The sequence below is a fragment of the Arachis stenosperma genome, chromosome 3 (genome assembly GCF_014773155.1).
Source record: "Arachis stenosperma cultivar V10309 chromosome 3, arast.V10309.gnm1.PFL2, whole genome shotgun sequence".
Classification (NCBI taxonomy): domain Eukaryota; kingdom Viridiplantae; phylum Streptophyta; class Magnoliopsida; order Fabales; family Fabaceae; genus Arachis; species Arachis stenosperma.
In genome coordinates, this window is record NC_080379.1 from 122,323,502 (window position 1) to 122,348,440 (window position 24,939).

General features: G+C 34.4%; 1 protein-coding gene across 1 annotated transcript; it reads right to left on the reverse strand.

The window, feature by feature from the left end:
- Window positions 1-20,974: 20,974 nt before the first annotated feature.
- LOC130965984 (uncharacterized) lies at window positions 20,975-24,172 on the reverse strand. The gene is made up of 4 exons (XM_057890733.1): window positions 23,665-24,172; window positions 23,203-23,355; window positions 22,299-22,370; window positions 20,975-22,108 (listed from the first exon to the last, which is right to left on the reverse strand). Exons 1-4 carry the CDS (start codon window positions 23,794-23,796, stop codon window positions 21,440-21,442), a joined length of 1,026 nt encoding a protein of 341 aa, XP_057746716.1. The 5' UTR covers window positions 23,797-24,172; the 3' UTR covers window positions 20,975-21,439.
- Window positions 24,173-24,939: the final 767 nt, after the last annotated feature.

Below are 24,939 nucleotides of genomic sequence, written 5' to 3' on the forward strand. Positions count from 1 at the left end.
AAATATATGGTTTGGCAGGGGACTTTTGCAGCTAAGAGTTTCAGTCTATCAGCACCAACACATTGTTTCTATCGTAAAAATTAATGCTTTAATATAAAATATCATATGTCTTGAAAGTCATAAACCAAAGCATAGGAATGCAATCTGAGATTTGAAAAACTATGATGAAAGGTTCTCCAAACAATGTAATGCGAACCAAACTGCGGTTTGAGTTGGAACCTGATTCTGAGGTTCAAGGCATGAAGGAGATATTGAATGTATAGTATATTTATTCAAAAAAGAAAGGGGGTAAAAGATGTCTTTTTAAAATTTTAGTAAGGATATTTTTGTCTATCAATGATTACAAAACATCTTTTTTTTAAAGAAAAAAGATCTTTTAAAAAAAGATGTAAATTGTAGCTTCTCAAAAAAGATGTTTTTTTTTATTTTTCTAGTACTTTTACTTTTACTACTAGAAATTTGCCAAACACACTACAAAATAAAAAAGATATTTTTTCATTGAAAAAAATATCTTTTTTTATCAAAATAATGGCACCCAAACATGCACTTAATCTATGAATGCTAATGAAGTTTAATGAGTAATTGCGAATAATTTAATAATGTTTTAAATGAATTATAAGCTTGGTTTGAGATTGTGAAATTGTGATTTGTTTGATATTGAGATGAAGTTTTGGTGTTATAATTAGTTTATTGAGTTTAGGTCATGGCTGAGAATGTGATTGGTTTTGTTGTTATGAGTGATTAACTGATAAGATTAATTTTGGTTTGAGGCTGTGATTGATATTGGTTTTCTTATTTTGATGGAGTTTTTGAAATCCTGATTTTGTGTTATTATTATGAATTGGTTGAGTTGTGGCTGTGAAAGATGATGAGTTAGTTATTGAAGAAATTGTTGTATTGATAATTGTTGAATGAGGTTGGATTTGAGTTTCGGTTGGGAAGTTAGGAATCTGAAGGAGCCCGCATGGGTGGTTCATGAGCGGATATTTTATACGCTTTTTGGGGGTAATTTCATGTAGATTTTAGCATGTTTTAATTAGTTTTTAGTAGAATATTATTGGTTTTTAGGCAAAAATCATATTTCTGGACTTTACTATGAGTTTGTGTGTTTTTCTGTGATTTCAGGTATTTTCTGGCTGAAATTGAGGGAGCTGAGCAAAAATTTGAGTTAGGCTGAAAAAGGACTGCTGATGCTGCTGGATTCTGACCTCCCTGCACTCGAAATGGATTTTCTGGAGCTATAAGAGTCCAATTAGCGTGCTCTCAACGGCGTTGGAAAGTAGACATCCAGGGCTTTCCAGCAATATATAATAGTTCATACTTTGCGCGAAAATAGATGACGTAAACTGGCGTTCAACGCCAGTATCATGCTGCTGTCTGGCGTCCAGCGCCAGAAACAGGTTACAAGCTGGAGTTCAACGCCAGAAACAGGTTACAACCTGACGTTGAACGCCCAAAACAGCCCCAGGCACGTGAGAAGCTTAAGTCTCAGCCCCAGCACACACCAAGTGGGCCCCAGAAGTAGATTTCTGCACTATCTATCATAGTTTACTCATTTTCTGTAAACCTAGGTTACTAGTTTACTATTTAAACAACTTTTAGAGATTTACTTTGCACCTCATGACATTTTAGATCTGAAATTTGTACCTTTTGGCAGCATGAGTCTCTAAACTCCATTGTTGGGGGTGAGGAGCTCTGCAGCGTCTCGATGAATTAATACAATTACCTTGTTTTCCATTTAAACACGCTTGTTCCTATCTAAGATGTTCATTCGCGCTTAAACATGAAGGAGGTGATGATTCGTGACACTCATCACCTTCCTCAGATCCATGAACGTGTGCCTGACAACCACCTCCGTTCTACATCAGACTGAATGAGCTTCTCTTAGATTCCTTAATCAGAATCTTCGTGGTATAAGCTAGAATTGATGGCGGCCACTCTTGAGGATCTGGAAGGTCTAAATCTTGTCTGTGGTATTCCGAGTAGGATTCAAGGATTGAATGGCTGTGACGAGCTTCAAACTCGCGATTGCTGGGCGTGATGACAAACGCAAAAGGATCAATGGATCCTATTCCAACATGATCGAGAACCAACAGCTGATTAGCCGTGCTGTGACAGAGCATCTGGACCATTTTCACTGAGAGGATGGGAGGTAGCCACTGACAATAGTGACACCCTACATACAGCTTGCCATGGAAGAAGCCTTGCGTGTGGAAAAGGATTTCAAGGAAGAGTTGAAGTTCAAAGGACAAAGCATCTCCAAAACTCCAACATGTTCTTCATTAATAAAGTAACAATTACTTATTCCAAACACTTTTACTTCTTACAATTAAATCCAAATAACATTATTGACATCCTGACTAAGATTAATAAAATAAACATAGATTGCTTCAAACCAATAATCTCCGTGGGATCGACCCTTACTCACGTAAGGTACTACTTGGACGACCCAGTGCACTTGCTGGTTAGTTGTACGGATTGCAAATTCGTGCACCAAGTTTTTGGCGCCGTTGCCGGGGATTGTTCGAGTTTGAACAACTAAAGGTTTATTTTATTTCTTAGATTAGGAATAGTTTATTTTTGTTGTTATAGAGTCATTAAATTCTGATAGGATAATTTCTTTTTAAAAATTTTTCAAAAATATTATTTTTCTTTACCAATTTTAATCTTTTTCGTGAGTTTAGTGTCTTGTTCTAAGTTTGGTGTCAATTGCATATTTTATATTTTTCCTTTAAATTTTTGAATTTGTGTTTTTTTTGTTCTTCATTGATCTTTAAGTTGTTCTTGTTTATTTTTCTTGTTTGATCTTAAGTTTTTCTTGTTCTGTGTCTTTTCTTGTTTTTCTTGTGCTAATCCAAAGCATTAGTCTTCCAAAAGAAATATACCTATTCAGAACAATTGTTACATTTTCTGCCCAATTGGCTAGAGCGTTGGTCTATGTTCTTGGTAATTGGGTATCTTTATTTCAAAACTTCTTTTAAAAATAATTTTTCTTGATTTAATCTTGTGCCAAACTTTAAGTTTGGTGTTTTATTGTTAATTTTTCTTCAATTTTCGAAAATTTAGTGAAGTTTTCTAAAAATTTTAAGTTTGGTGTTCTTTCTTTTGTTCTTGGTGTTCTTGTGAATCTTCAAGGTGTTCTTGAGTCTTTCTTGTGTTTTGATCTTAAAATTTTTAAGTTTGGTGTTCCTTGGTGTTTTTCCTCCAAAATTTTCGAAAATAAGGAGCATTAGATCTAAAAATTTTAAGTCTTGTGTCTTTTATGTGTTTTTCTCTTTCATCATAAAATTCAAAATTCAAAAAAATATATCTTTTCTAACTAATTTTAAACTATATTTTCGAAATTTTTATATAAAAATTCAGATTTCAATTTCAAAATTTTTCAATTCTTATCTTTTTAAGTTTTAAAAAAAAAGAGAGATATTTTTAATATATATTTTATTACCTTTTTCAAAAATATCCTAACCACTTTCTCTTTTTCATCAAATTTTTCGAAAATCTTCATAAGCTTTTTCAAATTTTTATAAATTTTAATTTTTAATTTTCTTTCTTTATTGATTTTATTTTTATTTCGGTTTTTGTCTTATTTTATTATTTCGAAAATTATTCTTATAATAAAATAGACAATATCAACATCTATACCATCTCCCTTGCTCCATCATGGAACTAAGTAGAAATGAACAGTCCAGGAGGACTCTGGGGTCATATGCTAACCCCACTACTGCTTCATATGGGAGCAGTATCTGTATACCCTCCATTGGAGTTAGTAGCTTTGAGTTGAATCCTCAGCTCATTATCATGGTGCAGCAAAGCTGCCAGTATTCCGGTCTTCCACATGAAGAACCTACAGAGTTTCTGGCACAATTTTTACAAATTGCTGACACAGTACATGATAATGAAGTAGATCAGGATGTCTACAGATTATTACTGTTTCCATTTGCTGTAAAAGATCAAGCTAAGAGGTGGTTAAATAACCAACCTAAGAACAGCATAAAGACATGGAAACAGCTGTCAGAAAAATTCCTGAATCATTATTTTCGTCCAAAACGGATGACACAGCTAAGGCTAAGCATCCAAGGCTTCAAACAAGGAGATAATGAATCCCTTTATGATGCCTGGGAGAGATACAGATAGATGCTAAGAAAATGCTCCTCTGAGATGTTTTCAAAGTGGGTGCAATTAGACATCTTCTACTATGGGCTTATAGAAAAAGCTCAGATTTCTCTAGATCACTCATCTGGTGGATCTATACATATGAGAAAAATAATTGAAGAAGCTCAAGAGCTTATTGATACAGTTACCAGAAATCAGCATCTGTACCTAAGCAGTGAATCTTCCATGAAAGAAGAAGCTAAAACATAAACTATTGAACTCAGTCCTGTAGATCAGGCTAATGAATTCAATCAGCAATTAGACTTTCTAACTCAGCAGCTAGTCGAATTCAAGGAAATACTACAGGAAACAAGAATGGCTAACAGGAATATGGAAGTACAGTTAAAGCAAACAGAAAAGCAACTGTCAAAATAAATAACAGAAGAATGCCAAGCAGTTCAATTAAGAAGTGGGAAAACATTAAATACCTCACTTCAAAGCAGCAGGAAGCCAAGAAATGAACAAATGGCTACTCAAAATCCCTCTGAGGACAATCAGAGCCCAGAAAGGAATAATGCTGGCGCTGAACGCCCAGACCATGCTCATTCCTGGCGTTCAACGCCAGAAACAAGCATGAATCCGGCGTTGAACGCCCAAAGGGAGCACAGTTCTGGCGTTCAGATGCCAGTAACAGATAAGGAGTTGGTGTCTAACGCCACTCCAGCTTCCACCCCTGGCATTCAAACGCCAGTGGGGGATCAGTCACATACAAGTGCTGATAACAACCCTTCTAAAAGGGCTTCCCAACCCACTTCTACAGGTAATAAACCTGCAGCAACTAAGGTTGAGAAATACAAAGCCAAAATGCCTTATCCTCAAAAACTCCGCCAAGCGAAACAGGATAAGTAATTTGCCCGCTTTGCAGACTATCTCAGAACTCTTGAAATAAAGATTCCGTTTGCAGAAGCACTTGAGCAAATACCCTCTTATGCCAAGTTCATGAAAGAGATCTTAAGTCATAAGAAGGATTGGAGGGAAACTGAAAAAGTTTACCTCACTGAGGAATGCAGTGTAGTTATCTTGGAAAGCTTACCTGAGAAGCTTAAGGATCCCGGAAGCTTTATGATACCATGCACATTAGAGGGTACTTGTACCAAGCAGGCTCTATGTGATCTTGGGGCAAGTATCAACTTAATACTTGGTTTGATTGAAGAAGTCAAACCAACCCGGATATGTCTTCAACTTGCTGATGGCTCCATTACATACCCATCAGGCGTGATTGAAGACATGATTGTCAAGGTTGGGCCATTTGCTTTTCCTACTGACTTTGTGGTGCTGGAAATGGAGGAGCACAAGAGTGCAACTCTCATTCTAGGAAGACCTTTCCTAGCAACTGGCCGAACCCTCATTGACGTCCAAAAAGGGGAAGTAACCCTGAGAGTCAATGAGGAGGAGTTCAAGTTGAATGTTGCCAAAGCCATGCAACATCCAGACACCCCAGATGACTGCATAAGTGTTGATATCATTGACTCTCTGGTAAGAGAGGTCAATATGGCTAAGAGTCTTGAATCAGAGCTAGAGGACATCTTTAAAGATGTTCAGCCTGATTTGGAGGAATCAGAGAGAATAATAGAACCTCTGAAAATCCCTCAGGAAGAGGAGAAACCTCCCAAACCTGAGCTCAAACCATTACCACCATCCCTGAAATATGCATTTCTGGGAGAAGGTGATACCTTTCCTATAATCATAAGCTCTACCTTAGAGCCACAGGAAAAGAAAGCACTAATTCAAGTGCTAAGGACACACAAGACAGCTCTTGGGTGGTCCATCAGTGATCTTAAGGGCATTAGCCCAGCCAGATGCATGCACAAGATCCTATTGGAGGGTGACGCCAAGCCAGTGGTCCAACCACAAAGGCGGCTGAATCCAGCCATGAAGGAAGTTGTGCAGAAGGAGGTCACTAAATTACTAGAGGCTGGGATTATTTATCCTATTTCTGACAGCCCCTGGGTAAGCCCTGTCCAAGTCGTCCCTAAGAAGGGAGGCATGACAGTGGTTCATAATGAAAAAAATGAACTGGTTCCTACAAGAACAGTTACAGGGTGGCGTATGTGTATTGATTATAGAAGGCTCAATACAGCCACCAGAAAGGATTATTTTCCTTTACCATTCATAGACCAGATGCTAGAAAGACTAGCAGGTCATGAATACTACTGCTTCCTGGATGGATATTCAGGTTATAATCAAATTGCAGTAGATTCCCAGGATCAAGAGAAAACGGCATTCACATGCCCATCTGGAGTATTTGCATACAGAAGGATGCCATTTGGCTTGTGCAATGCACCTGCAACCTTTCAAAGGTGCATGCTCTCTATCTTCTTTGATATGGTAGAAAAGTTTCTGGAAGTCTTCATGGATGACTTTTCAGTATTTGGAGACTCATTCAGCTCCTGCCTTAACCATTTAGCACTTGTTCTGAAAAGATGCCAAGAGACCAACCTAGTTTTAAACTGGGAAAAATGTCACTTTATGGTGACTGAAGGGATTGTCCTTGGGCATAAAATTTCAAACAAGGGAATAGAGGTGGATCAAGCTAAAGTTGAAGTAATTGAAAAATTACCACAACCTGCCAATGTTAAGGCAATCAGAAGCTTTCTGGGGCATGCAGGATTCTATAGGAGGTTTATAAAGGATTTTTCAAAAATTGCAAAACCTCTGAGCAATCTGCTAGTTGCTGACACGCCATTTGTGTTTGACACAAAGTGTCTGTAGGCGTTTGAGACCCTGAAAGCTAAGCTGGTCACAGCACCAGTTATTTCTGCACCAGACTGGACATTACCCTTTGAACTAATGTGTGATGCCAGTGACCATACCATTGGTGTAGTATTAGGACAGAGGCATAACAAGCTTCTGCATGTCATTTATTATGCTAGCAGTGTTTTAAATGATGCCCAGAAAAATTACACAACCACAGAAAAAGAATTACTTGCAGTGGTTTATGCCATTGACAAGTTTAGATCCCACTTAGTAGGATCAAAAGTGATTGTGTACACTGACCATGCTGCTCTTAAATATCTACTCACAAAGCAGGATTCAAAGCCCAGGCTCATAAGATGGGTGTTGCTTCTGCAAGAGTTTGATATAGAAATAAGAGACAGAAAAGGAACAGAGAATCAAGTAGCTGATCACCTGTCCCGGATAGAACCAGTAGCAGGAGCATCCCTCCCTCCTACTGAGATCTCTGAAACCTTTCCGGATGAGCAATTGTTTGCTGTTCAGGAAGCTCTGTGGTTTGCAGACATTGCAAACTATAAGACACAAGGTTCTCCTTTTGTAACCATGGAGAGGAAGCATGAAAAGCTTCTCTCACTGCAGAGTCAACCAAAGCCCCCACAGTCCAACTCTAAGTTTTGTGTTGGGAGGCCACAACCAAACTCTAAGTTTGGTGTTGAACCCCCACATTCAAACTCTAAGTTTGATGTTCGGAGGTCCCAACCTTGCTCTGATTATCTGTGAGACTCCATGAGAGCTCACTGTCCAGCTAAGGACAATAAAGAAGCGCTTGCTGGGAGGCAACCCAGCCATTCACAAAATTTAATTTTATTTGTTTTTGCTAATTAATTTTTACAGGTGTATGTCAAAGTATCTTCAAAATGTAAAATAGCAATTGATTGGATTCACAGAGTTACAAGGGAATTTGGAAGCTCACTGGCGTGAAAAAGCCAATAAGAAACATTTTGGGCGTTGAACGCCCAAAAGAAGCACCCACTGGGCGTTCAACGCCAGTAAGGGTAGCCATCTGGGCGTTAAACGCCAGAAAGGAGCATCTTCTGGGCGTTGAACACCAGAAAGAAGCACCTTCTGGGCATTTAACGCCAGATTGACAGCGTCCTGGGCGTTCAGAAAAACGCCCAGTGACAAAGGACTTCCTGGCGTTCAACGCCAGAAAGAAGCAACAGCTGGGCGTTGAACGCCCAGGAGAAGCAGCAATTGGGCGTTAAACGCCCAAAACATGCAGCATTTGGGCGTTTAACGCCAGAATGGTGGGGAGGAGGTAAAATTCGTTTTTCTTCACAAATTTTCTAATTTTTATGTTTCAATTCATAATTTCTTGCATAAACATGTTTTAAAATATCATCCTTCAATTCCAAAAAAAAAATTAATCCTAATTTCTAAAAACACTAATTTCTAAAATCCCTTTTTCAAAAATGTCAAATGTATCTTAATTCATAAACACAAATCTTTTTCCAATCCAAATCTTTTTCAAATTTTTTTCAACTCATCATATCTTTTGGATTTCGAAATTGCATCTCCCTCTAAGTTTGGTGTGATTTGCCATGATCACTGAGCTAAAACTCATCAAGATCATGGCACCTAAGGGAACAGGAAGAGCAAGGATGTGAACTGAAGGAACAAAAGCGTCAGAAGCTATTCCTTGAAGGACCAAGCACCCCACAGACTAGAGGAACATCCACTTCCCAAAATACAGGTTGTTAAGTTCTAATTTTAAGCTTTAACTCTGTGATAGTATTATGATAGAAATTTACCTTAGAAGTTATATAGGAGTAGTAGTAATTAGCAAGTCTATTTTGGTTTTATTTCCAATTAAGTTATAATTTATTTTTCTCATCATCATCAAACATGAATAAAATAGTAGATTTGTAGAATAAAGAGGCAATTTAATTTTTTCGAGTTCTTAATAAGGAAAATTCTAATTATTTATATGTGGTGGCAATACTTTTTGTCTTCTGAATGAATGCTTGAACAGTGCATATTTTTTATATTGAATTTTATGAATGTTAAAATTGTTGGCTCTTGAAAGAATGATGAACAAGAGAAATGTTATTGATGATCTGAAAAATCATGAAATTGATTCTTGAAGCAAGAAAAAGCAGTAAAAAAAAAGAGAGAAAAAAAGAGAGAAAAAAAAGTAAGCAGAAAAAGCCAATAGCCCTTAAAACCAAAAGGCAAGGGTAAAAAGGATCCAAGGCTTTGAGCATTAATGGATAGGAGGGCCCAAGGAAGTAAATCCAGGCCTAAGCGGATAAATCAAGCTGTCCCTAACCATGTGCTTGTGGCATGCAGGTCCAAGTAAAAAGCTTGAGACTGAGTGGTTAAAGTCGTGATCCAAAGCAAAAAGAGTGTGCTTAAGAGCTCTGGACACCTCTAACTGGGGACTTTAGCAAAGCTGAGTCACAATCTGAAAAGGTTCACCCAGTCATGTGTCTGTGGCATTTATGTATCCGGTGGTAATACTGGAAAACAAAGTGCTTAGGACCACGGCCTAGACTCATAAAGTAACTGTGTTCAAGAATTAACATACTACACTAGGAAAATCAATAATACTATCTGAATTCTGAGTTCCTATGGATGCCAATCATTCTGAATTTCAAAGGATAAAGGGAGATGCCAAAACTGTTCAGAAACAAAAAGCTACTAGCCCCGCTCATCTAAATTAGAATCTGAGCTTCACTTAAAACTCGGAGATTTTATTACTCCTTAAATTCTTTTTATCCTATTTTATTCATCTAGTTGCTTGGGGACAAGCAACAGTTTAAGTTTAGTGTTGTGATGAGCGGATATTTTATACGCTTTTGGGGGGTAATTTCATGTAGATTTTAGCATGATTTAATTAGTTTTTAATAGAATATTATTAGTTTTTAGGCAAAAATCATATTTCTGGACTTTACTATGAGTTTGTGTGTTTTTCTGTGATTTCAGGTATTTTCTGGCTGAAATTGAGGGAGCTGAGCAAAAATCTGAGTTAGGCTGAAAAAGGACTGCTGATGCTGCTGGATTCTGGCTTCCCTGCACTCGAAATGGATTTTCTGGAGCTACAGGAGTCCAATTAGCGCGCTCTCAACGGCGTTGAAAAGTAGACATCCAGGGCTTTCCAGCAATATATAATAGTCCATACTTTGCGCGAAGATAGACGACGTAAACTGGCGTTCAACGCTAGTATCATGCTGCTGTCTGGCGTTGAGCGCCAGAAACAGGTTACAAGCTGGAGTTCAACGCCAGAAACAGGTTACAACCTGGCGTTGAACGCCCAAAACAGCCCCAGGCACGTGAGAAGCTTAAGTCTCAGCCCCAGCACACACCAAGTGGGCCCCAGAAGTGGATTTCTGCACTATCTATCATAGTTTACTCACTTTCTGTAAACCTAGGTTACTAGTTTACTATTTAAACAACTTTTAGAGATTTACTTTGCACCTCATGACATTTTAGATCTGAAATTTGTACTTTTTGGCAGCATGAGTCTCTAAACTCCATTGTTGGGGGTGAGGAGCTCTGCAGCGTCTCGATGAATTAATACAATTACCTTGTTTTCCATTTAAACACGCTTGTTCCTATCTAAGATGTTCATTCGCGCTTAAACATGAAGGAGGTGATGATCCGTGACACTCATCAACTTCCTCAGATCCATGAACGTGTGCCTGACAACCACCTCCGTTCTACATCAGACTGAATGAGCTTCTCTTAGATTCCTTAATCAGAATCTTCGTGGTATAAGCTAGAATTGATGGCGGCCACTCTTGAGGATCCGGAAGGTCTAAATCTTGTCTGTGGTATTTCGAGTAGGATTCAAGGATTGAATGGCTGTGACGAGCTTCAAACTCGCGATTGCTGGGCGTGATGACAAACGCAAAAGGATCAATGGATCCTATTCCAACATGATCGAGAACCAAAAGCTGATTAGCCGTGCTGTGACAGAGCATCTGGACCATTTTCACTGAGAGGATGGGAGGTAGCCACTGACAATAGTGACACCCTACATACAGCTTGCCAAGGAAGGAGCCTTGCGTGTGGAAAAGGATTTCAAGGAAGAGTTGAAGTTCAGAGGACAAAGCATCTCCAAAACTCCAACATGTTCTTCATTAATAAAGTAACAATTACTTATTCCAAACAATTTTACTTCTTACAATTAAATCCAAATAACATTATTGACATCCTGACTAAGATTAATAAAATAAACATAGATTGCTTCAAACCAATAATCTCCGTGGGATCGACCCTTACTCACGTAAGGTATTACTTGGACGACCCAGTGCACTTGCTGGTTAGTTGTACGGATTGTAAATTCGTGCACCAGTGGTAAAGTTCAATTTTAAGGGAAGATGCTGTCCAAATTTTTGTAAAAAGTATACAAAAAAGTGTTTTGTTTTGAAAACCTGATTTAGATATGTATTTACATTAAGAAGGAACTTTATATTAAAAATCTGTTTTACAGGCTTATTTTGAGAAATAATTTTGAAATTGAACCTGTTAGCTTTCAAATTTATAAAATGATTTGGCATTGGATTTGGATTGTTGGATTTATCAAGAATGATCTTTGAGGATCGAAAATGATTTGGTTAGGACCCTTGAAAGGTGGCAAAGTCCGAATTTTAGAGAAAATGTTACAAAAATTTTTATGAAACTTCGAGGCTTTGCTTAAGGTGTTATTCAAAAGAAACTTTGATTTAAGACTCATTCTACTTAGCTTTTGGTTTATCAAAGAAGTGTTATGTTTTAAGTCGACCCTATTTAGAAAATATTCTTGTTTTAAGAGATGATTTAAGTTTGGTTTATTAAGAAGGAACTTTTATTAGATGTTTTGAGGTTATTATAGGTGAATGAATGTATGGTGATGCGGAGGTGTGAATATTGGTAAGGTGATGTGGAGGTATGTATAGTTAAGCGGTGATGTGGAGGTATGAGTATGTAATTGGTGATGCGGAGGTATAATGACAAAAAAAAGAAGAAAATGAAAAGTCATGAGTGAAGTAAGTAATTGAAATAGATTATGATTCATGAAATGAAATATGAATTGGCCTTTTACCAAATTGCTAACGCGAAAGGGCCCACCTAATTAATAGTCTGAGATTGCTAATATGGGAATGTTCGCCTAATTGATAGCATTGTTTTTTACTGTGATACACATTATTATGATTAGGCCTAATTGACACAGTAAAAAAACCATATTCGGGGTTCGCTTCGAGTAACGTCGGGTTGCGGGTAGACAACTGATGCATGAGCTCATGACCTGCTTAGGAGAGACATGCAACATATTGATTGCGCATTTGCATTTGATCTTGTTTTGCTTGTTATATTTTTTCTATGATTATGTTGCTTGACTTGTTTGTCTTATTGCAATTTGTTTGTTTGTTGATATGTTTCTTGTGCTGTTGTTTCTCTGTGATGGGAAACTGAGGTTGTGATTGAGATTAGTTTAAGTTCGGAAATTTAAAGAAGGAAATAAGTTAATAAAGTAAAAAAAAGTACTGCTAGAGGTTTAACAAAATAGTTTTATTGAGTAAAGTTAGTTATTTGCATTTATTTCATTATTTTTACTGCATTCCTATTCCCTACTGAGAACTAGTGGTTGTTCTCATCCTAAAATCTTCCACCCTTTCAGTGATGCAGGCTCGGAGACTCAGTTTGAAGCTGTGGGTGATTATGAGTTTTATTCAAGTTAAATTTATGTGTTGAGTTGTTTTCATAGAATTCCCTCGCCTTTGTTATTTAATATTTTATTTTATACAGAGGGATAGGAATTGTATCTGAGTTTCTTTTGCATTCTTTTTGTATAATATTAATTATTATTAATAATTATGTGATTATTATTACTTGGCGTCCTATGATGAATGAGTTTGATTAATAAAAAAAAGAGTTTCCGGCATGTTCTGAAAATTGAAACGCAAAATCGATCTAAAGGCTCAATATTAAGTAGTAAATAAGGAAAACAGGTTAGTAACTCCTTACTTTTGGTATGATCATGACGTGCTAATAGTTAGGGTGTTACATCTATTGCTTCCTCAACACCAGCACAATGAAAATCCAACTTATTCCAAAAATTCTTCAAATTATTAAACACAGTATGAGTCTCAAAGAGAAAGAAGAAAGATAGTTTATATATTCCCACCAACTTTTTACAATGCACATGGGCCATCTTGTTAGACGCACCCTTCACATTCCAAGCTATGATATTGAAAGTATCAATAAAAAACAGCAAAAAGAGAGCTCTAATAACAAATTCGAGACTCAACATGGTGTCCTTGTCTTCGACGATCCCGCCTTTAATGGACTCTCAAGTTGCAACGCAATTTTCTCCGTTGAAACTTGTGCCACACCCGCCGCCGATGCTCCATCCTTATCTACTGGCAAATTCTGCAAAGAGTTTGGGCGAGGGCGCTTCCGCACAATGCGATTTATTGTCTCACCTTACTGCTGATGATGTACATTGTGACGGGTCTCCGAAGAAGCCACACTAACCGGCTTTTCAATATTGATACCCCTACTTAATTTTACTTTGGATCCAATAGCATGTGTTGAACGTTGATGATCAAGCCTTATCCAAGTATTGGTAGCTTTGTTAGGAGTCTTCTTTGCTTTTGGTTGGACCTGATGGGTGCTAGGAGAAGGCTTTTGACCTATTTTATATTTTCCTTTCCTAATTACTTGAGTCCAACCTTCCAAATCCTCATGTTGTGCATGGTCTACGTGACCAGCATGCAAATCACTCTCCACCAAATTCGGGACAGCAACATTTACGGTCTCACCTCCAAAATTCTTGCCAAAATAAAAACTTGCCGTTTCCACATGCACCGAATTTTTTGAATTTGAGCTTTCTGGCTGCTTTGTTACATCGCTGACCACCTTGACATTAGTTCCTGTCAGTCTCGCACACCTTTGTATCATGACCAAACTTGAGACAGGAGCCACAAATAAGGTGAAAACTTTCATATTCAACCTCATATTCAACACATTCAACAAGAATCTTTTTAGTCACTGGCAATGCTAAATATATTTGAACACAAGCACAAGCATATCGTCCTCTTTCAGCTAATTTTGTTGCCAAATCAACCTTGATAGGGATGCCAACTGCAACTGCAATACGGAGCATTGCATCTTCTTGATAGCACCAAATTGGTAATCCAGAAATTCTAATCCACACTAGAGTTGCTCCAAAATAGTTTTCACTTGATTTGAACTCTTGATCCCAAGATTTTACTGTCACATAATTTTCCTCAATCATTTATGAACATCCTAAAAGAATCTTTTTTCGTTTCTCAACAAACTTCACAAGAAAATAGTCAAACTTCAGGTCTAACCGTTCCATTATAAGTACTATGTACTATATACTATTGTATAAATAATTTTTTTTATATTAATAGTATAAATAATTATTTAAAAAAATTAATTTTAAAATAAAAAATTAATTACTGTTAATTTTATAATTTTTTATAAAGTATATTTTATTATTTTAATTTAAGGTGATTAACTCTTATTTTATTATTTTATCAAAGATTTTGACTTCTAAAAAATATAATTAGATAATTCTATAACATATTTTATATTATAAATATATTAAAATTAAATTGGTACTTCTTTCCATTCTTCAATCTCAAGCCAGTGCAAAAACGCAACTTGTAATGCAAATCTCTTTCTTCTTCGTGGCATACTGGCACCAGTCTTTTTCACATGAAACTTATCACCCCAACCAAGAACACTCTTAAGCCTTAACTGCAGAACCCTATCCTTTTTCAAAAAAGAAGATCATAATAATAATAAAAAGAAGGGTAAAGTGACAATTAAGTAATGTTTTGATTTCGGACTAATTATAGTCCCTAAATAAAAAAAATATTAATTAAGTCTTTTAATAACAAATAGTAAATACATGATATTTTTTATTAATTTATTAACTAAAATTTAATAGTGATGTTTATATATTATGTTAATTATTATGACGTGTTTATTTATAAAAGATAGTAATGTAATTAATAATTTTGAGTAAAACTTTATTTGTTTTAATAAAATTTGTGATAAATAGAGAACAGTTAATAAAAAATATATGAAAATTTAAAAGATAATTTAAAATTAAATCGTTTTCCTACTCATGTAATAATAACAAGACATACACCACTATAAATAACAAAATATATAAACAATTCTGTTTAGTTGGCACTATTAATAAAAAGACATACATATCTACCTATTACTATTTTTAAAGACCTAATTAATACTTTTTTTTTCAGATTAATTAGTCCAAAATTAATATTTTTAAAAATTTAATATTGATTTTATTCTAATAATAATAATAATAATAATAATAATAATAATAATAATAATAATAATAATAATAATAATGCCACGCATCCCGATACAAAGAGATTAAAGGTTGGAACCGTAAAACCATACAAGTGTTTTATACTCAAGTCCTCAATACATAATATTTAGATGAAAATGTTGTAATAAAACCAATTTCTTTCAGACGTGATCAAGTGTTTTTTGGTTCTTGTGACTATCCATATGCTGGCGCTAAACGACTCAACATAACTGTGAACTCGGCAAGATCAGATCAGTTACAGAGCAAGAGCGTATTCCGTAATGGAAAATAGATTTTCTTTAGTTTTTTGAACACTTGACAAAATATAATGTAATTTATCACTTTTAATTTTATAAATAGGGCTAAAAATAAATAAGAGAAAAAATAATAAATGATTAAATTAAATACTGCACATCATTCAATTTTTTTTTTCACTAGAAAAGATCCACTCCCCCACAATGGCCTAGCTACTAGTAACACTTGTTTGTGTGTTGAATGTTGGTAGCTGAAAGGATTTTCTCACAAAACTTTTATATGACACATTTTTATTATTGATTTATGTTTATGTAAGTGTTATATTTGACTCGATCAATGTTATTAATAGCACATCATAAATGGTGAAAATTTTTCATAAAAAAAAATCTAAATTTTGTAAGTATTATGTTTTTAGCTATTTTATTTTAAGTTTAAATTTTAATTTTAATTATTATATATATTATTATTAATAAAAAATTTTAAATTTTTTATTTTAATAAATACATAATAAATATGTTAAATACTTAATTTTATATTTTTCTTAATTAATTTTTTTTGTTTTATTATACTAAATAAATAAATAATTTTATATAATTATTTAATTATATATTTATTTTTAAATAATTATTTACCTACTAATTATAAAAATAGTTATTTTTATTAATATAATAATACGTAATTAAATGCATTTGAAAATTTCTTTTACGTGGTTAGCATCAATCGTTTTAGAGAAAATACAAATAGGTATCTGACCTTTTGTTACGCGAACATTTTCGTTCCGCAAACATTTTCGTTCTTGACCATTAAAAAATAATTTTAAGTCCCTGACTTTCATAAAACTTTGATCGATAAGTCTCTCCGTCCAAATGCCTCGACCCAACGAAAAAGTCTGACGTGGCTTCCATAATGCTTGTCACGCGTACGCGTTGCTTGGCAGACTTCCCTCTCACGCACGCGTTGAATTCAACAAATCCTCATTTCTTCGTGAATTTTCCACTTTGCATGTTTTTTTTCCATTTCTTTCAAGTCATTCTTGCCTTCAAAACTTTAAATCACTCAAACAAACATATCAAGCATCAAATGGGAGAAAAGTAAATTAAGTTTAGTCCTAACCCCATTACAACCCTTTAAAAGACCTCTTGATATGTGTATCCATACATTGAAGTTGATTGGTAGAAGAACAACAAGCCTTAGAAAGCAAGATTAGTAGAGAAATTAGAGTGCAAACACTTCCGTTGAGGGTTCAATGCTCAATCCCTTGTTCCTTGCTTTCACGAGCTTTCTTCTTGCAAGTATATTTATACTTCATTTTGAGATTTGAATTAATGTTTAAGTGTGGGAAATTTGATGAACCACAAATTTATGGTTTATATTGTATTGAATTTGGTGGATTTTATCAATTTTTTTCCACATTTATTCACTAAAATAGCATGGTTTTGTGAATTTCTCTTAAGTGTGCTCAATGATTGAAAACATGTTTTCTAAGCTATTAAATTGCTAAATTTAATTTATTTTTCTCCCATTCGATATCTTGATATGTTTGTTTGAGTGATTTAAAGTTTTGAAAGCAAGAATGACTTAAAAGAAATGAAAAAAAAAAAGCATGCAAAGTGGAGAATTTAGGATTTGTTGAATTCACGCGTACGCGTGAGAGGGATGTCTGCAAGGCAATGCGTAATCGTGACCAATACGTACGCGTGACAAGTATTACGAGAGCCACGTTAAACTTTTCTGTTAGGTCTGACGAAAGTATTTAGATAAAGGAATTGATCCGTCCAAAATTTATAAAGGTAAAAAATTTAAAACTATTTTTCAATGATAAAATACAAAAAAAACCACAGAACAAAAATATCAAAAGACCTATTTATCTTTTTCTCATCTTTTTGCTTTTACATTATGAAATTATAAGAAAAGCATATGAAAATGTTAATTGCAAGTTGCAAGGGTGCTTGTCTATGTCCCACAAGGATACAGTTTCCTATGAGGCTAGCATTTAGCAGCTGCACAAACACAGAAATAAATTTATTACGGCAGAAACAAACATAATCTGTTCTAGTTGGTGCGTGCTTGCTTTTTGTACAGATCAGATATATTGCATACATGCCTCTGTCTTGCACGTGATATGGATCAGACACATTCAACAGAATCTGTTATTACATAGAATATGTAGCCATTTGATCAAATATCATATTACTTGCAGCTCAAAGATTTCCTTTTCTTGCCTTTTAAGTTTTAACTGGCATTATTGGTGGCCTTTCTTCACAAGCTTTTCCATAAAAGAGATCAACAAGTCCCAAATAGTTATTCTCTGTGCAAACCCATCCACTGGTTTTAAATATAAGATTCAAGAATCTATTGCACAAAGACGATAATAATACTGTACTTTCAATACCTTTTTTAAACTTAACTGAATCTATTTGCAATTTAAACTTTGGTTTTCTTTTCCATTGTTAAATTAGTCTTGGTAATCTTTATTAACCATGCTGGTTGATTGGACACTAAAAATATAATTTTTTTGTATATAAATAATTTAAGATGATCCAAAAATATGATTAAAAAAAGTCAAATTTTTTCTATAAATATTGAGTAAAAAGATGAAATCTAAAAGAACACTTTAAGGAGTTGAATTTTTCTTTAGTGAAAACTAAATTGATAGAAGTAGATTAGTTAAATTTGAAATATAGAAAGTGTCATCTAGTTAAAAAGAAACAAAACTAGATGTTACTTTACTGATGTCATATATCATGAGTATCCTTTTATTCGGACACCTCCTTATAGGAATCAACATCCTCCATTTTTAGTTAAAAAGATTTGAAATGATAGGAATACCTAAAAATATTTTATGCCAACTACTCTGTTTAATAACAAACTTTGGGATAAAAAGAGTTAGCTAAACATCACAATGTAATCATTGGACAATGTACTCCCTCCTCAAAATAGCTTTACACAATAAAAGGACTTCAAGTCACATCTCTTAAAAGATTTTTTTCTAAAACTTGAGAGATCATATCCATCTTTTTCTCCATCTAATTTTTTTCATTATTCTTCATTTTATTCATCAACTTCATACATAAAATTAGTATTTGGATGTTTCGCCAGAACATCCAACAACAAGATTAATTAATCCTTGTCCACTCTAAAAGAGTTCATTCATCCTCTTGTAACATGAGTGAAGGTCTCAACACTTATTTTTTACTTCTGTTTCTCATCATTAGTTCTTGTATTGCTTACTTGCTGTTAATAGAAATATATTCTTTACAAATTTATTTATTTTTTAATCTCTCATTTTAATCTTTTTTCACTTAATCTATTTTCAAAAAACTATATCCGAATCCCTTGTTATCATGAATTCATGATTGTGCCACTTCCTTTGAAGGTAGCAGCGGCAACAAGGAGTACTGGTCCAGAAAATAAAATTAGCTAATATTATGTACATCTCTTGATTCATTGTGTTGTCAATTTATTTTAGAGGAATGCTAGAGGGTCGGTAATTTTAGTGTTTTGTAACTATCAATTGACTATCAATAGTGTTTTTAATGGTGTGAAATTACATCTAATAGTAGGAGATCACTTACTTTTATTTTAATAGTTAAGTGCTAGCCAGAAAACACAAAAACTGCCCCTAGACTTTTCCTTTATTTTATCATGTCACTTATCTAAAAATGTATACCAGCTGTGGGTTTTGCAAATATAAAATTTCGCACATAGACATGCACTTTATTTTTTGGAAAGTTCTATGATGCTGAAACTAGAATCCATCCCCATCTAATGAAATAAGTTGTTATTCTCCTTGTGTTACGCGTGTCCTATAAAAGTAACTGTCCCAATAAAATTTATCACCTGCAAATGACAGTATTTATTCTCGACGTACTTAGCCTTAAACTTAAAACTAGCCATAAACACATTAATGATTTATTAAAAGAAATGTATTTTATAATGCTTTTATATTATTTTAATTTATCTCTTTGTGGACCTGACTTTGGATTCTAATAAAACTCTCATGCAATTTAGGAGTGGATTATGTACAGTGAAATTGTTAATCAGTTTAGCTTGGGTTTGAACAATAAATAAATAATGGACCTCTATTACTAATAAGGAGAAAAAAAAAGAGAAAGTTTATGGCCAATAATAAAAAAAAAATCCAAAGAAAAAAAGTTTATGGTGAACAAATTTCTCCGATTATGTTATAAACTCATAATACTTAACATAAATAAACAAAAATGTTGCCTTTTTTAAAAAAAATTAAATTAGAAGTTAACTAAATATTACGAAGGATATATCTTGTTATAGAGAAGAAATATATATGGAAGAGTTTCAAGTGTACTTGAAACATCAGTATTTCAGTTATTTTAACTGTTGATTTTAATTATAAAAAATATATATCTTGTTATATTATATATATTTTTTATAATTAAAATCAACGGTTAAAATAACTGAAATACTGATGTTTCCGGTACACTTGAAACTCTTCCATATATATATTTCTTCTCTATAACAAGATATATCCTTCGCTATATTTAGTTAACTTCTAATTTAAATTTTTTAAAAAAGGCAACATTTTTGTTTATTTAGGTTAAGTATTATGAGTTTATAACATAATCGGAGAAATTTGTTAACCATAAACTTTTTTTCTTTGGATTTTTTTTTATTATTGGCCATAAACTTTCTTTTTTTTTTCTCCTTATTAGTAATAGAGGTCCATTATTTATTTATTGTTCAAACCCAAGCTAAACTGATTAACAATTTCACTGTACATAATCCACTCCTAAATTGCCTGAGAGTTTTATTAGAATCCAAAGTCCACAAAGAGATAAATTAAAATAATATAAAAGCATTATAAAATACATTTCTTTTAATAAATCATTAATGTGTTTATGGCTAGTTTTAAGTTTAAGGCTAAGTACGTCGAGAATAAATACTGTCATTTGCGGGTGATAAACTTTATTGGGACAGTTACTTTTATAGGACACGCGTAACACAAGAAGAATGACAGCTTATTTCATTAGGTGGAGATGAATTCTAGTTTCAGCATCATAGAACTTTCCTTATTTCTTTAAAGAAACATAGGCACGCTGAGCTGAATTATAATTTCGGACTTTCTTTTTCAATTTCTAGGTTTTAGTTTAGATAAAAACTCATGTTATTTTTCATATAAAATTAATAGTTAAAAACTATTAAATGACAATTTAATCAACGGCTGCATACGAATTTTCACCTTTAGTTTACATCATGATATGATATGTAATAAAATTTACAATTTATATTACAGAGCCGGGAATGTTTGGCAAAATTCTCTTGAGAAAGCAATTGATAAATTTATATTTACTACGTTATGAGCAAAACCTTATTTTGACCTGACGATAGAAGGATTGCATCCGATTATTATATCACTAAATCAACCTCTCAGATTATTTTGTTAATATATTATCACCTCACAAGTCTAAAACGTATCATGTTAACCTATACAGAAAGGATCAATGTGTCATAACTATATAAAATTAAATCATTAATGGGACTGTAATAATCTATGTAACCAGCATGTATGGAAGACCACTGTAGTGAGCAACAAATCTTTTATCTTTTGATGACCAAAATAGTTTTATTAGAGGTTTATTTTTCCAAAGAGAAAACAAAAGATGAGTTAATTGACATTATATAGTACACAACCGTCTTCCATCCTCATTTTATCTAAAATGAATGGTTTGAATAATGGCTTTCAAATAATACCACTAATTTCATCAAAGATATGGACAAAGAAGGGCACTGATTTCTGTAATATACAATTGTAAGAGCCCACCAGCTCATGTTACTCCTTGCACATGCACTTTGTCAGTTTACCTTAAGAATGAGGTACCGTTCTGTTCTTGTAACTTGTAAGCATTTGCTTCTGAAGACACTGATCCAAAGCACAAGGCGGCATCATCCTATTAGCCTGCATAGCAACTAACATTATGGGGTCCTAGCTTTGCTAAAATATCATGATTACTGTCAACTCTCAAGAAGCTATTTCATCAAGTCTAAGAACACAAATGCATTCCACAGACTATGCAATAACATTGATGGCAATAGATTCCTTGACCTTGTAAATATGACACCCATCACCATCCCAAGAAATATGAGTGGTAGCATCCTCTGTATATTAAAATGTGCAAGTGCAAAGGCAATTGAACTAACTAGTATTGCACACCAAACTGGCATGTATTTGGTAAGAGAAGGAAGTAGAAAACCACGGAAAACTATCTCCTCCCACACAGGAGCACAAACTGATACTACAGTTGCATATAACAACATAGCCACCGGATCCCTTGATCTTATGGATTGCTCAACACTTGAAAGGGTGACAGGGGTAGACGGCAAGAGAGGTAGTAGATCCAGGTTGAATTGAGAGAGCCGATTGACAAAAGGAAACATGAGACACCCTATGATAACATCTAGTTGCCAATTCCCTTTCAAGCTGAACTTGAACCAGTCGGGTGGGAGGGGACGAAATCGTGAAAGACAGCGAAGAAGAATCGCGATCCCAGCAAGTCCCTCAGTTACATCAGTGATGAGACTAAACAGTGCCTGTCCTCTCAATGTCAAAGATTCCTTGCTAAGACCAGATACATGAGCTGCAAAAGGAATCATCCAGGTTCCTATAAACCAAAACGCAGATGTCCAAAGAAGCATCACCTGCATCATACATGTATGCACGGCTTAATGCACTTACACATTTAGTTATTTAACTATGTTCAATAGGCCTGTCATCATGGCTTTCATACCAGTATCATATCACCAAAAATTTCTCAACCTTAAGGAATTGATACACAAAATCACAATTTATTTAATCAGTTCTCGCTCTCAAAGTTAGAGAAGCACTTACTTGCAATATCGTCAGTGCACTCCATGGTACAACCCATCGGCTGCCAAATACCTTGAATACTAACTCCGCAGTCTGAAGGAAAATCAAGCATTTCGGTAAGCAGATTGACACAATAACTATAACAACAGCACCAAAAGCCTTTCCTTAAACTGTTATGGCGGCAGGGGAATTGACATATGATAAATTGCAATTAGAATACAACCAAAAACAACAAGTGCATTGACAAGTGCTTCTTGCAAGAAAATCTAACTTCATGTATCAACTGAGATACAAAATGATGCATGTGGATTAAAATCAAGAGAGCATAAGATTAAAGATCAAATAATCTCAGTTGAGGAATACAAATCCGCTTTTCGTTATTGTATTCATACAATCAAAGGCAACCACATCCATCTTCCCTTTCCATCACTTCACCAATGGACAAATAATACAATCAGATAGTCATCATGCCGACCAAATTATTCCATTTACCGGCACCGTCTAGTGCAACCACCTAATCACAGAGAATCACTTCTCCTACTAGACAGGAGGAGCTAAAACGTGGACCAAACATATTTCAGCCTCTAGATTTGAGTGCCAAAATTCGCACTTTATCAGCTATCATACCACTCCAGAGGAGTAAGCCAAATAGTCATACATACATTTCCAGACAATGATTGGCTTCTATAAGTGCATTTTGAGTGGACGCAGAATGTCTCAATGCTTCATAGTTCATACCCAGTAAATTTTGACATATTGCCACAATTATATGTCACAATATGATAAGAGAACTCTTAAATTTTCAACTTATATGACAATTGTTTCTGACAACACTGATTCTGGGAACACGAGGCTTGAAGCAATACAAGATGGATCAATATAGAACACTATCTGTTATGAAAGCGAAGTAGAGACATAGTGATACCTTCTGGAGATTCGATTTCCGGTCACTTTTAGCGACACTAGTGTGATTGAATTCAGATTGCACCAATTCCTCGGGGAGATAGTGCTCTATAACTTCAGGCTTGGGTGTTTCTGGAGAATGGTGTTCTTGCCTAAAGCACGAAATACTCAATTTCTGCAAGAAAAACAAAAGCACACAAACAAATCACTTGAAGCACATTCACATAATTATTTGCCGTCTCTTTCACTAATAACTCCACAAATAAACATCAAGTAATAATAAGAGCTCAAATCTGAAAATGCCCCATTAGGATAATTGAATGTCACTGGTTACTTCAGAAAACACAAAACCCTCGACAAAACAAGGAATCCCCCCCCCCCCCCTCCTTCCCCCCTTTTCCCCCCTCTTTAACAGAAAAATGCAATCGAAAGCAACGATTTTCAACAGAAAAAGATAAGTGAGGTGATTGGAGATAATGCTTACGTTGGTTGGAGAGCGTTGACGAGAATCGAAGATCCGAAAGGGGTTTAGGGTGGGGGGTCGGGGAGATGGCTTAATTGGAAGAAAGAAGCGACAAAACCCAGAGTAAGAAGAAGGAGTAGAGGTGCTCAACATTGATAAAAACCAATTCCTAAGCCAAACTAAGCAAATCAAAACGCTGCACTCAAAATTATATCTTTATTAAAGCAACAAAGGAACAGTATTGGGAGGCCGAAGCCGAAGCCGAAGCTGAAGCTGAAGCTGGTTTGGTTGAGGTGCCTAGGTTAGGTGAGGGTAAGAGGTTGTAGGTTTAGTAGCCGTGGGAATGAAGGAATGAATGTAGATTGAAGCTTGGGCTGTGTTGTACTTCTAGATTGTTGTGTATATGTTCATCCACACATCAAACACGACGACTTAACTTGTTTTCTTTTCAACCAATCGTCTTGTTTTCTGCATAGATTTATATAAAATTTTCTCACCAGATTCATTTCTGATATATCACCTCACTACAGGGATTGTTGTGTGAACCAAATCTCTAAAACACACGTTCTTTGTATGGGCAAATTAACCATAATTTTAATGTATTCAAGTACAACATTTTTAATATCTAAGTAAATTTATATATTTTAATAATAAAGTAACAATATAAAAAATTAACGTAATTTTTTTATATATCATTTGTTGATTTTTGTATAGAGAAGTATATGATCTTCTATTCATTTATGATGATTGTGCAATTTCTTTGATCACCTGGAAATCTGTTCTTTCCAAATTCAACTTCGCCACAGGTTGAACCACAAAATTTAATTTACTTTATATTCTGAAGTATTTGATTAATCCCGCTTCCTAATTGTAACGTTGTTGTTACTTAATTACTATCCGAAGGGAAAAGTATAACAAATATCAACGTCAGAATGCAACTGACAGAATAACACGTAATTAGTTTTAGTATATTTTTTGGGATAAAATACATAGATAAAAGAAATGGCATTTAATATTATATGGAGATCATGAAACCAGAAATATTACATGCATATCTCGTTATGTTTATATGTAAATCAAAATCACCTAATTCGATTTACTATGACTTTATGTAAATCAAAATGTGTTAGATTCGATTTAGTATGCGATATTATAAATCAAAATGCTTTAATTTAATTTACTATATGTTGCTGTAAATTGAAATACACTAATTCAATTTACATGTATTAAGATAAATCGAATTATACTAACTTGATTTACTAGAGAGTAGAGACATCTAAATCGAATTACGATACC

Bases quoted from the DNA above. Each gene is read 5' to 3' on its own strand.
- LOC130965984 (XM_057890733.1), bottom strand. From the start codon at position 23,796: ATGTTGAGCACCTCTACTCCTTCTTCTTACTCTGGGTTTTGTCGCTTC. The intron at 22,371-23,202 runs GTATCACTATGT...ATTTTCCTTCAG, and splicing joins GGAAATCGAATCTCCAGAAG to ACTGCGGAGTTAGTATTCAA. The intron at 22,109-22,298 runs GTAAGTGCTTCT...TGTATGATGCAG, and splicing joins GTGCACTGACGATATTGCAA to GTGATGCTTCTTTGGACATC.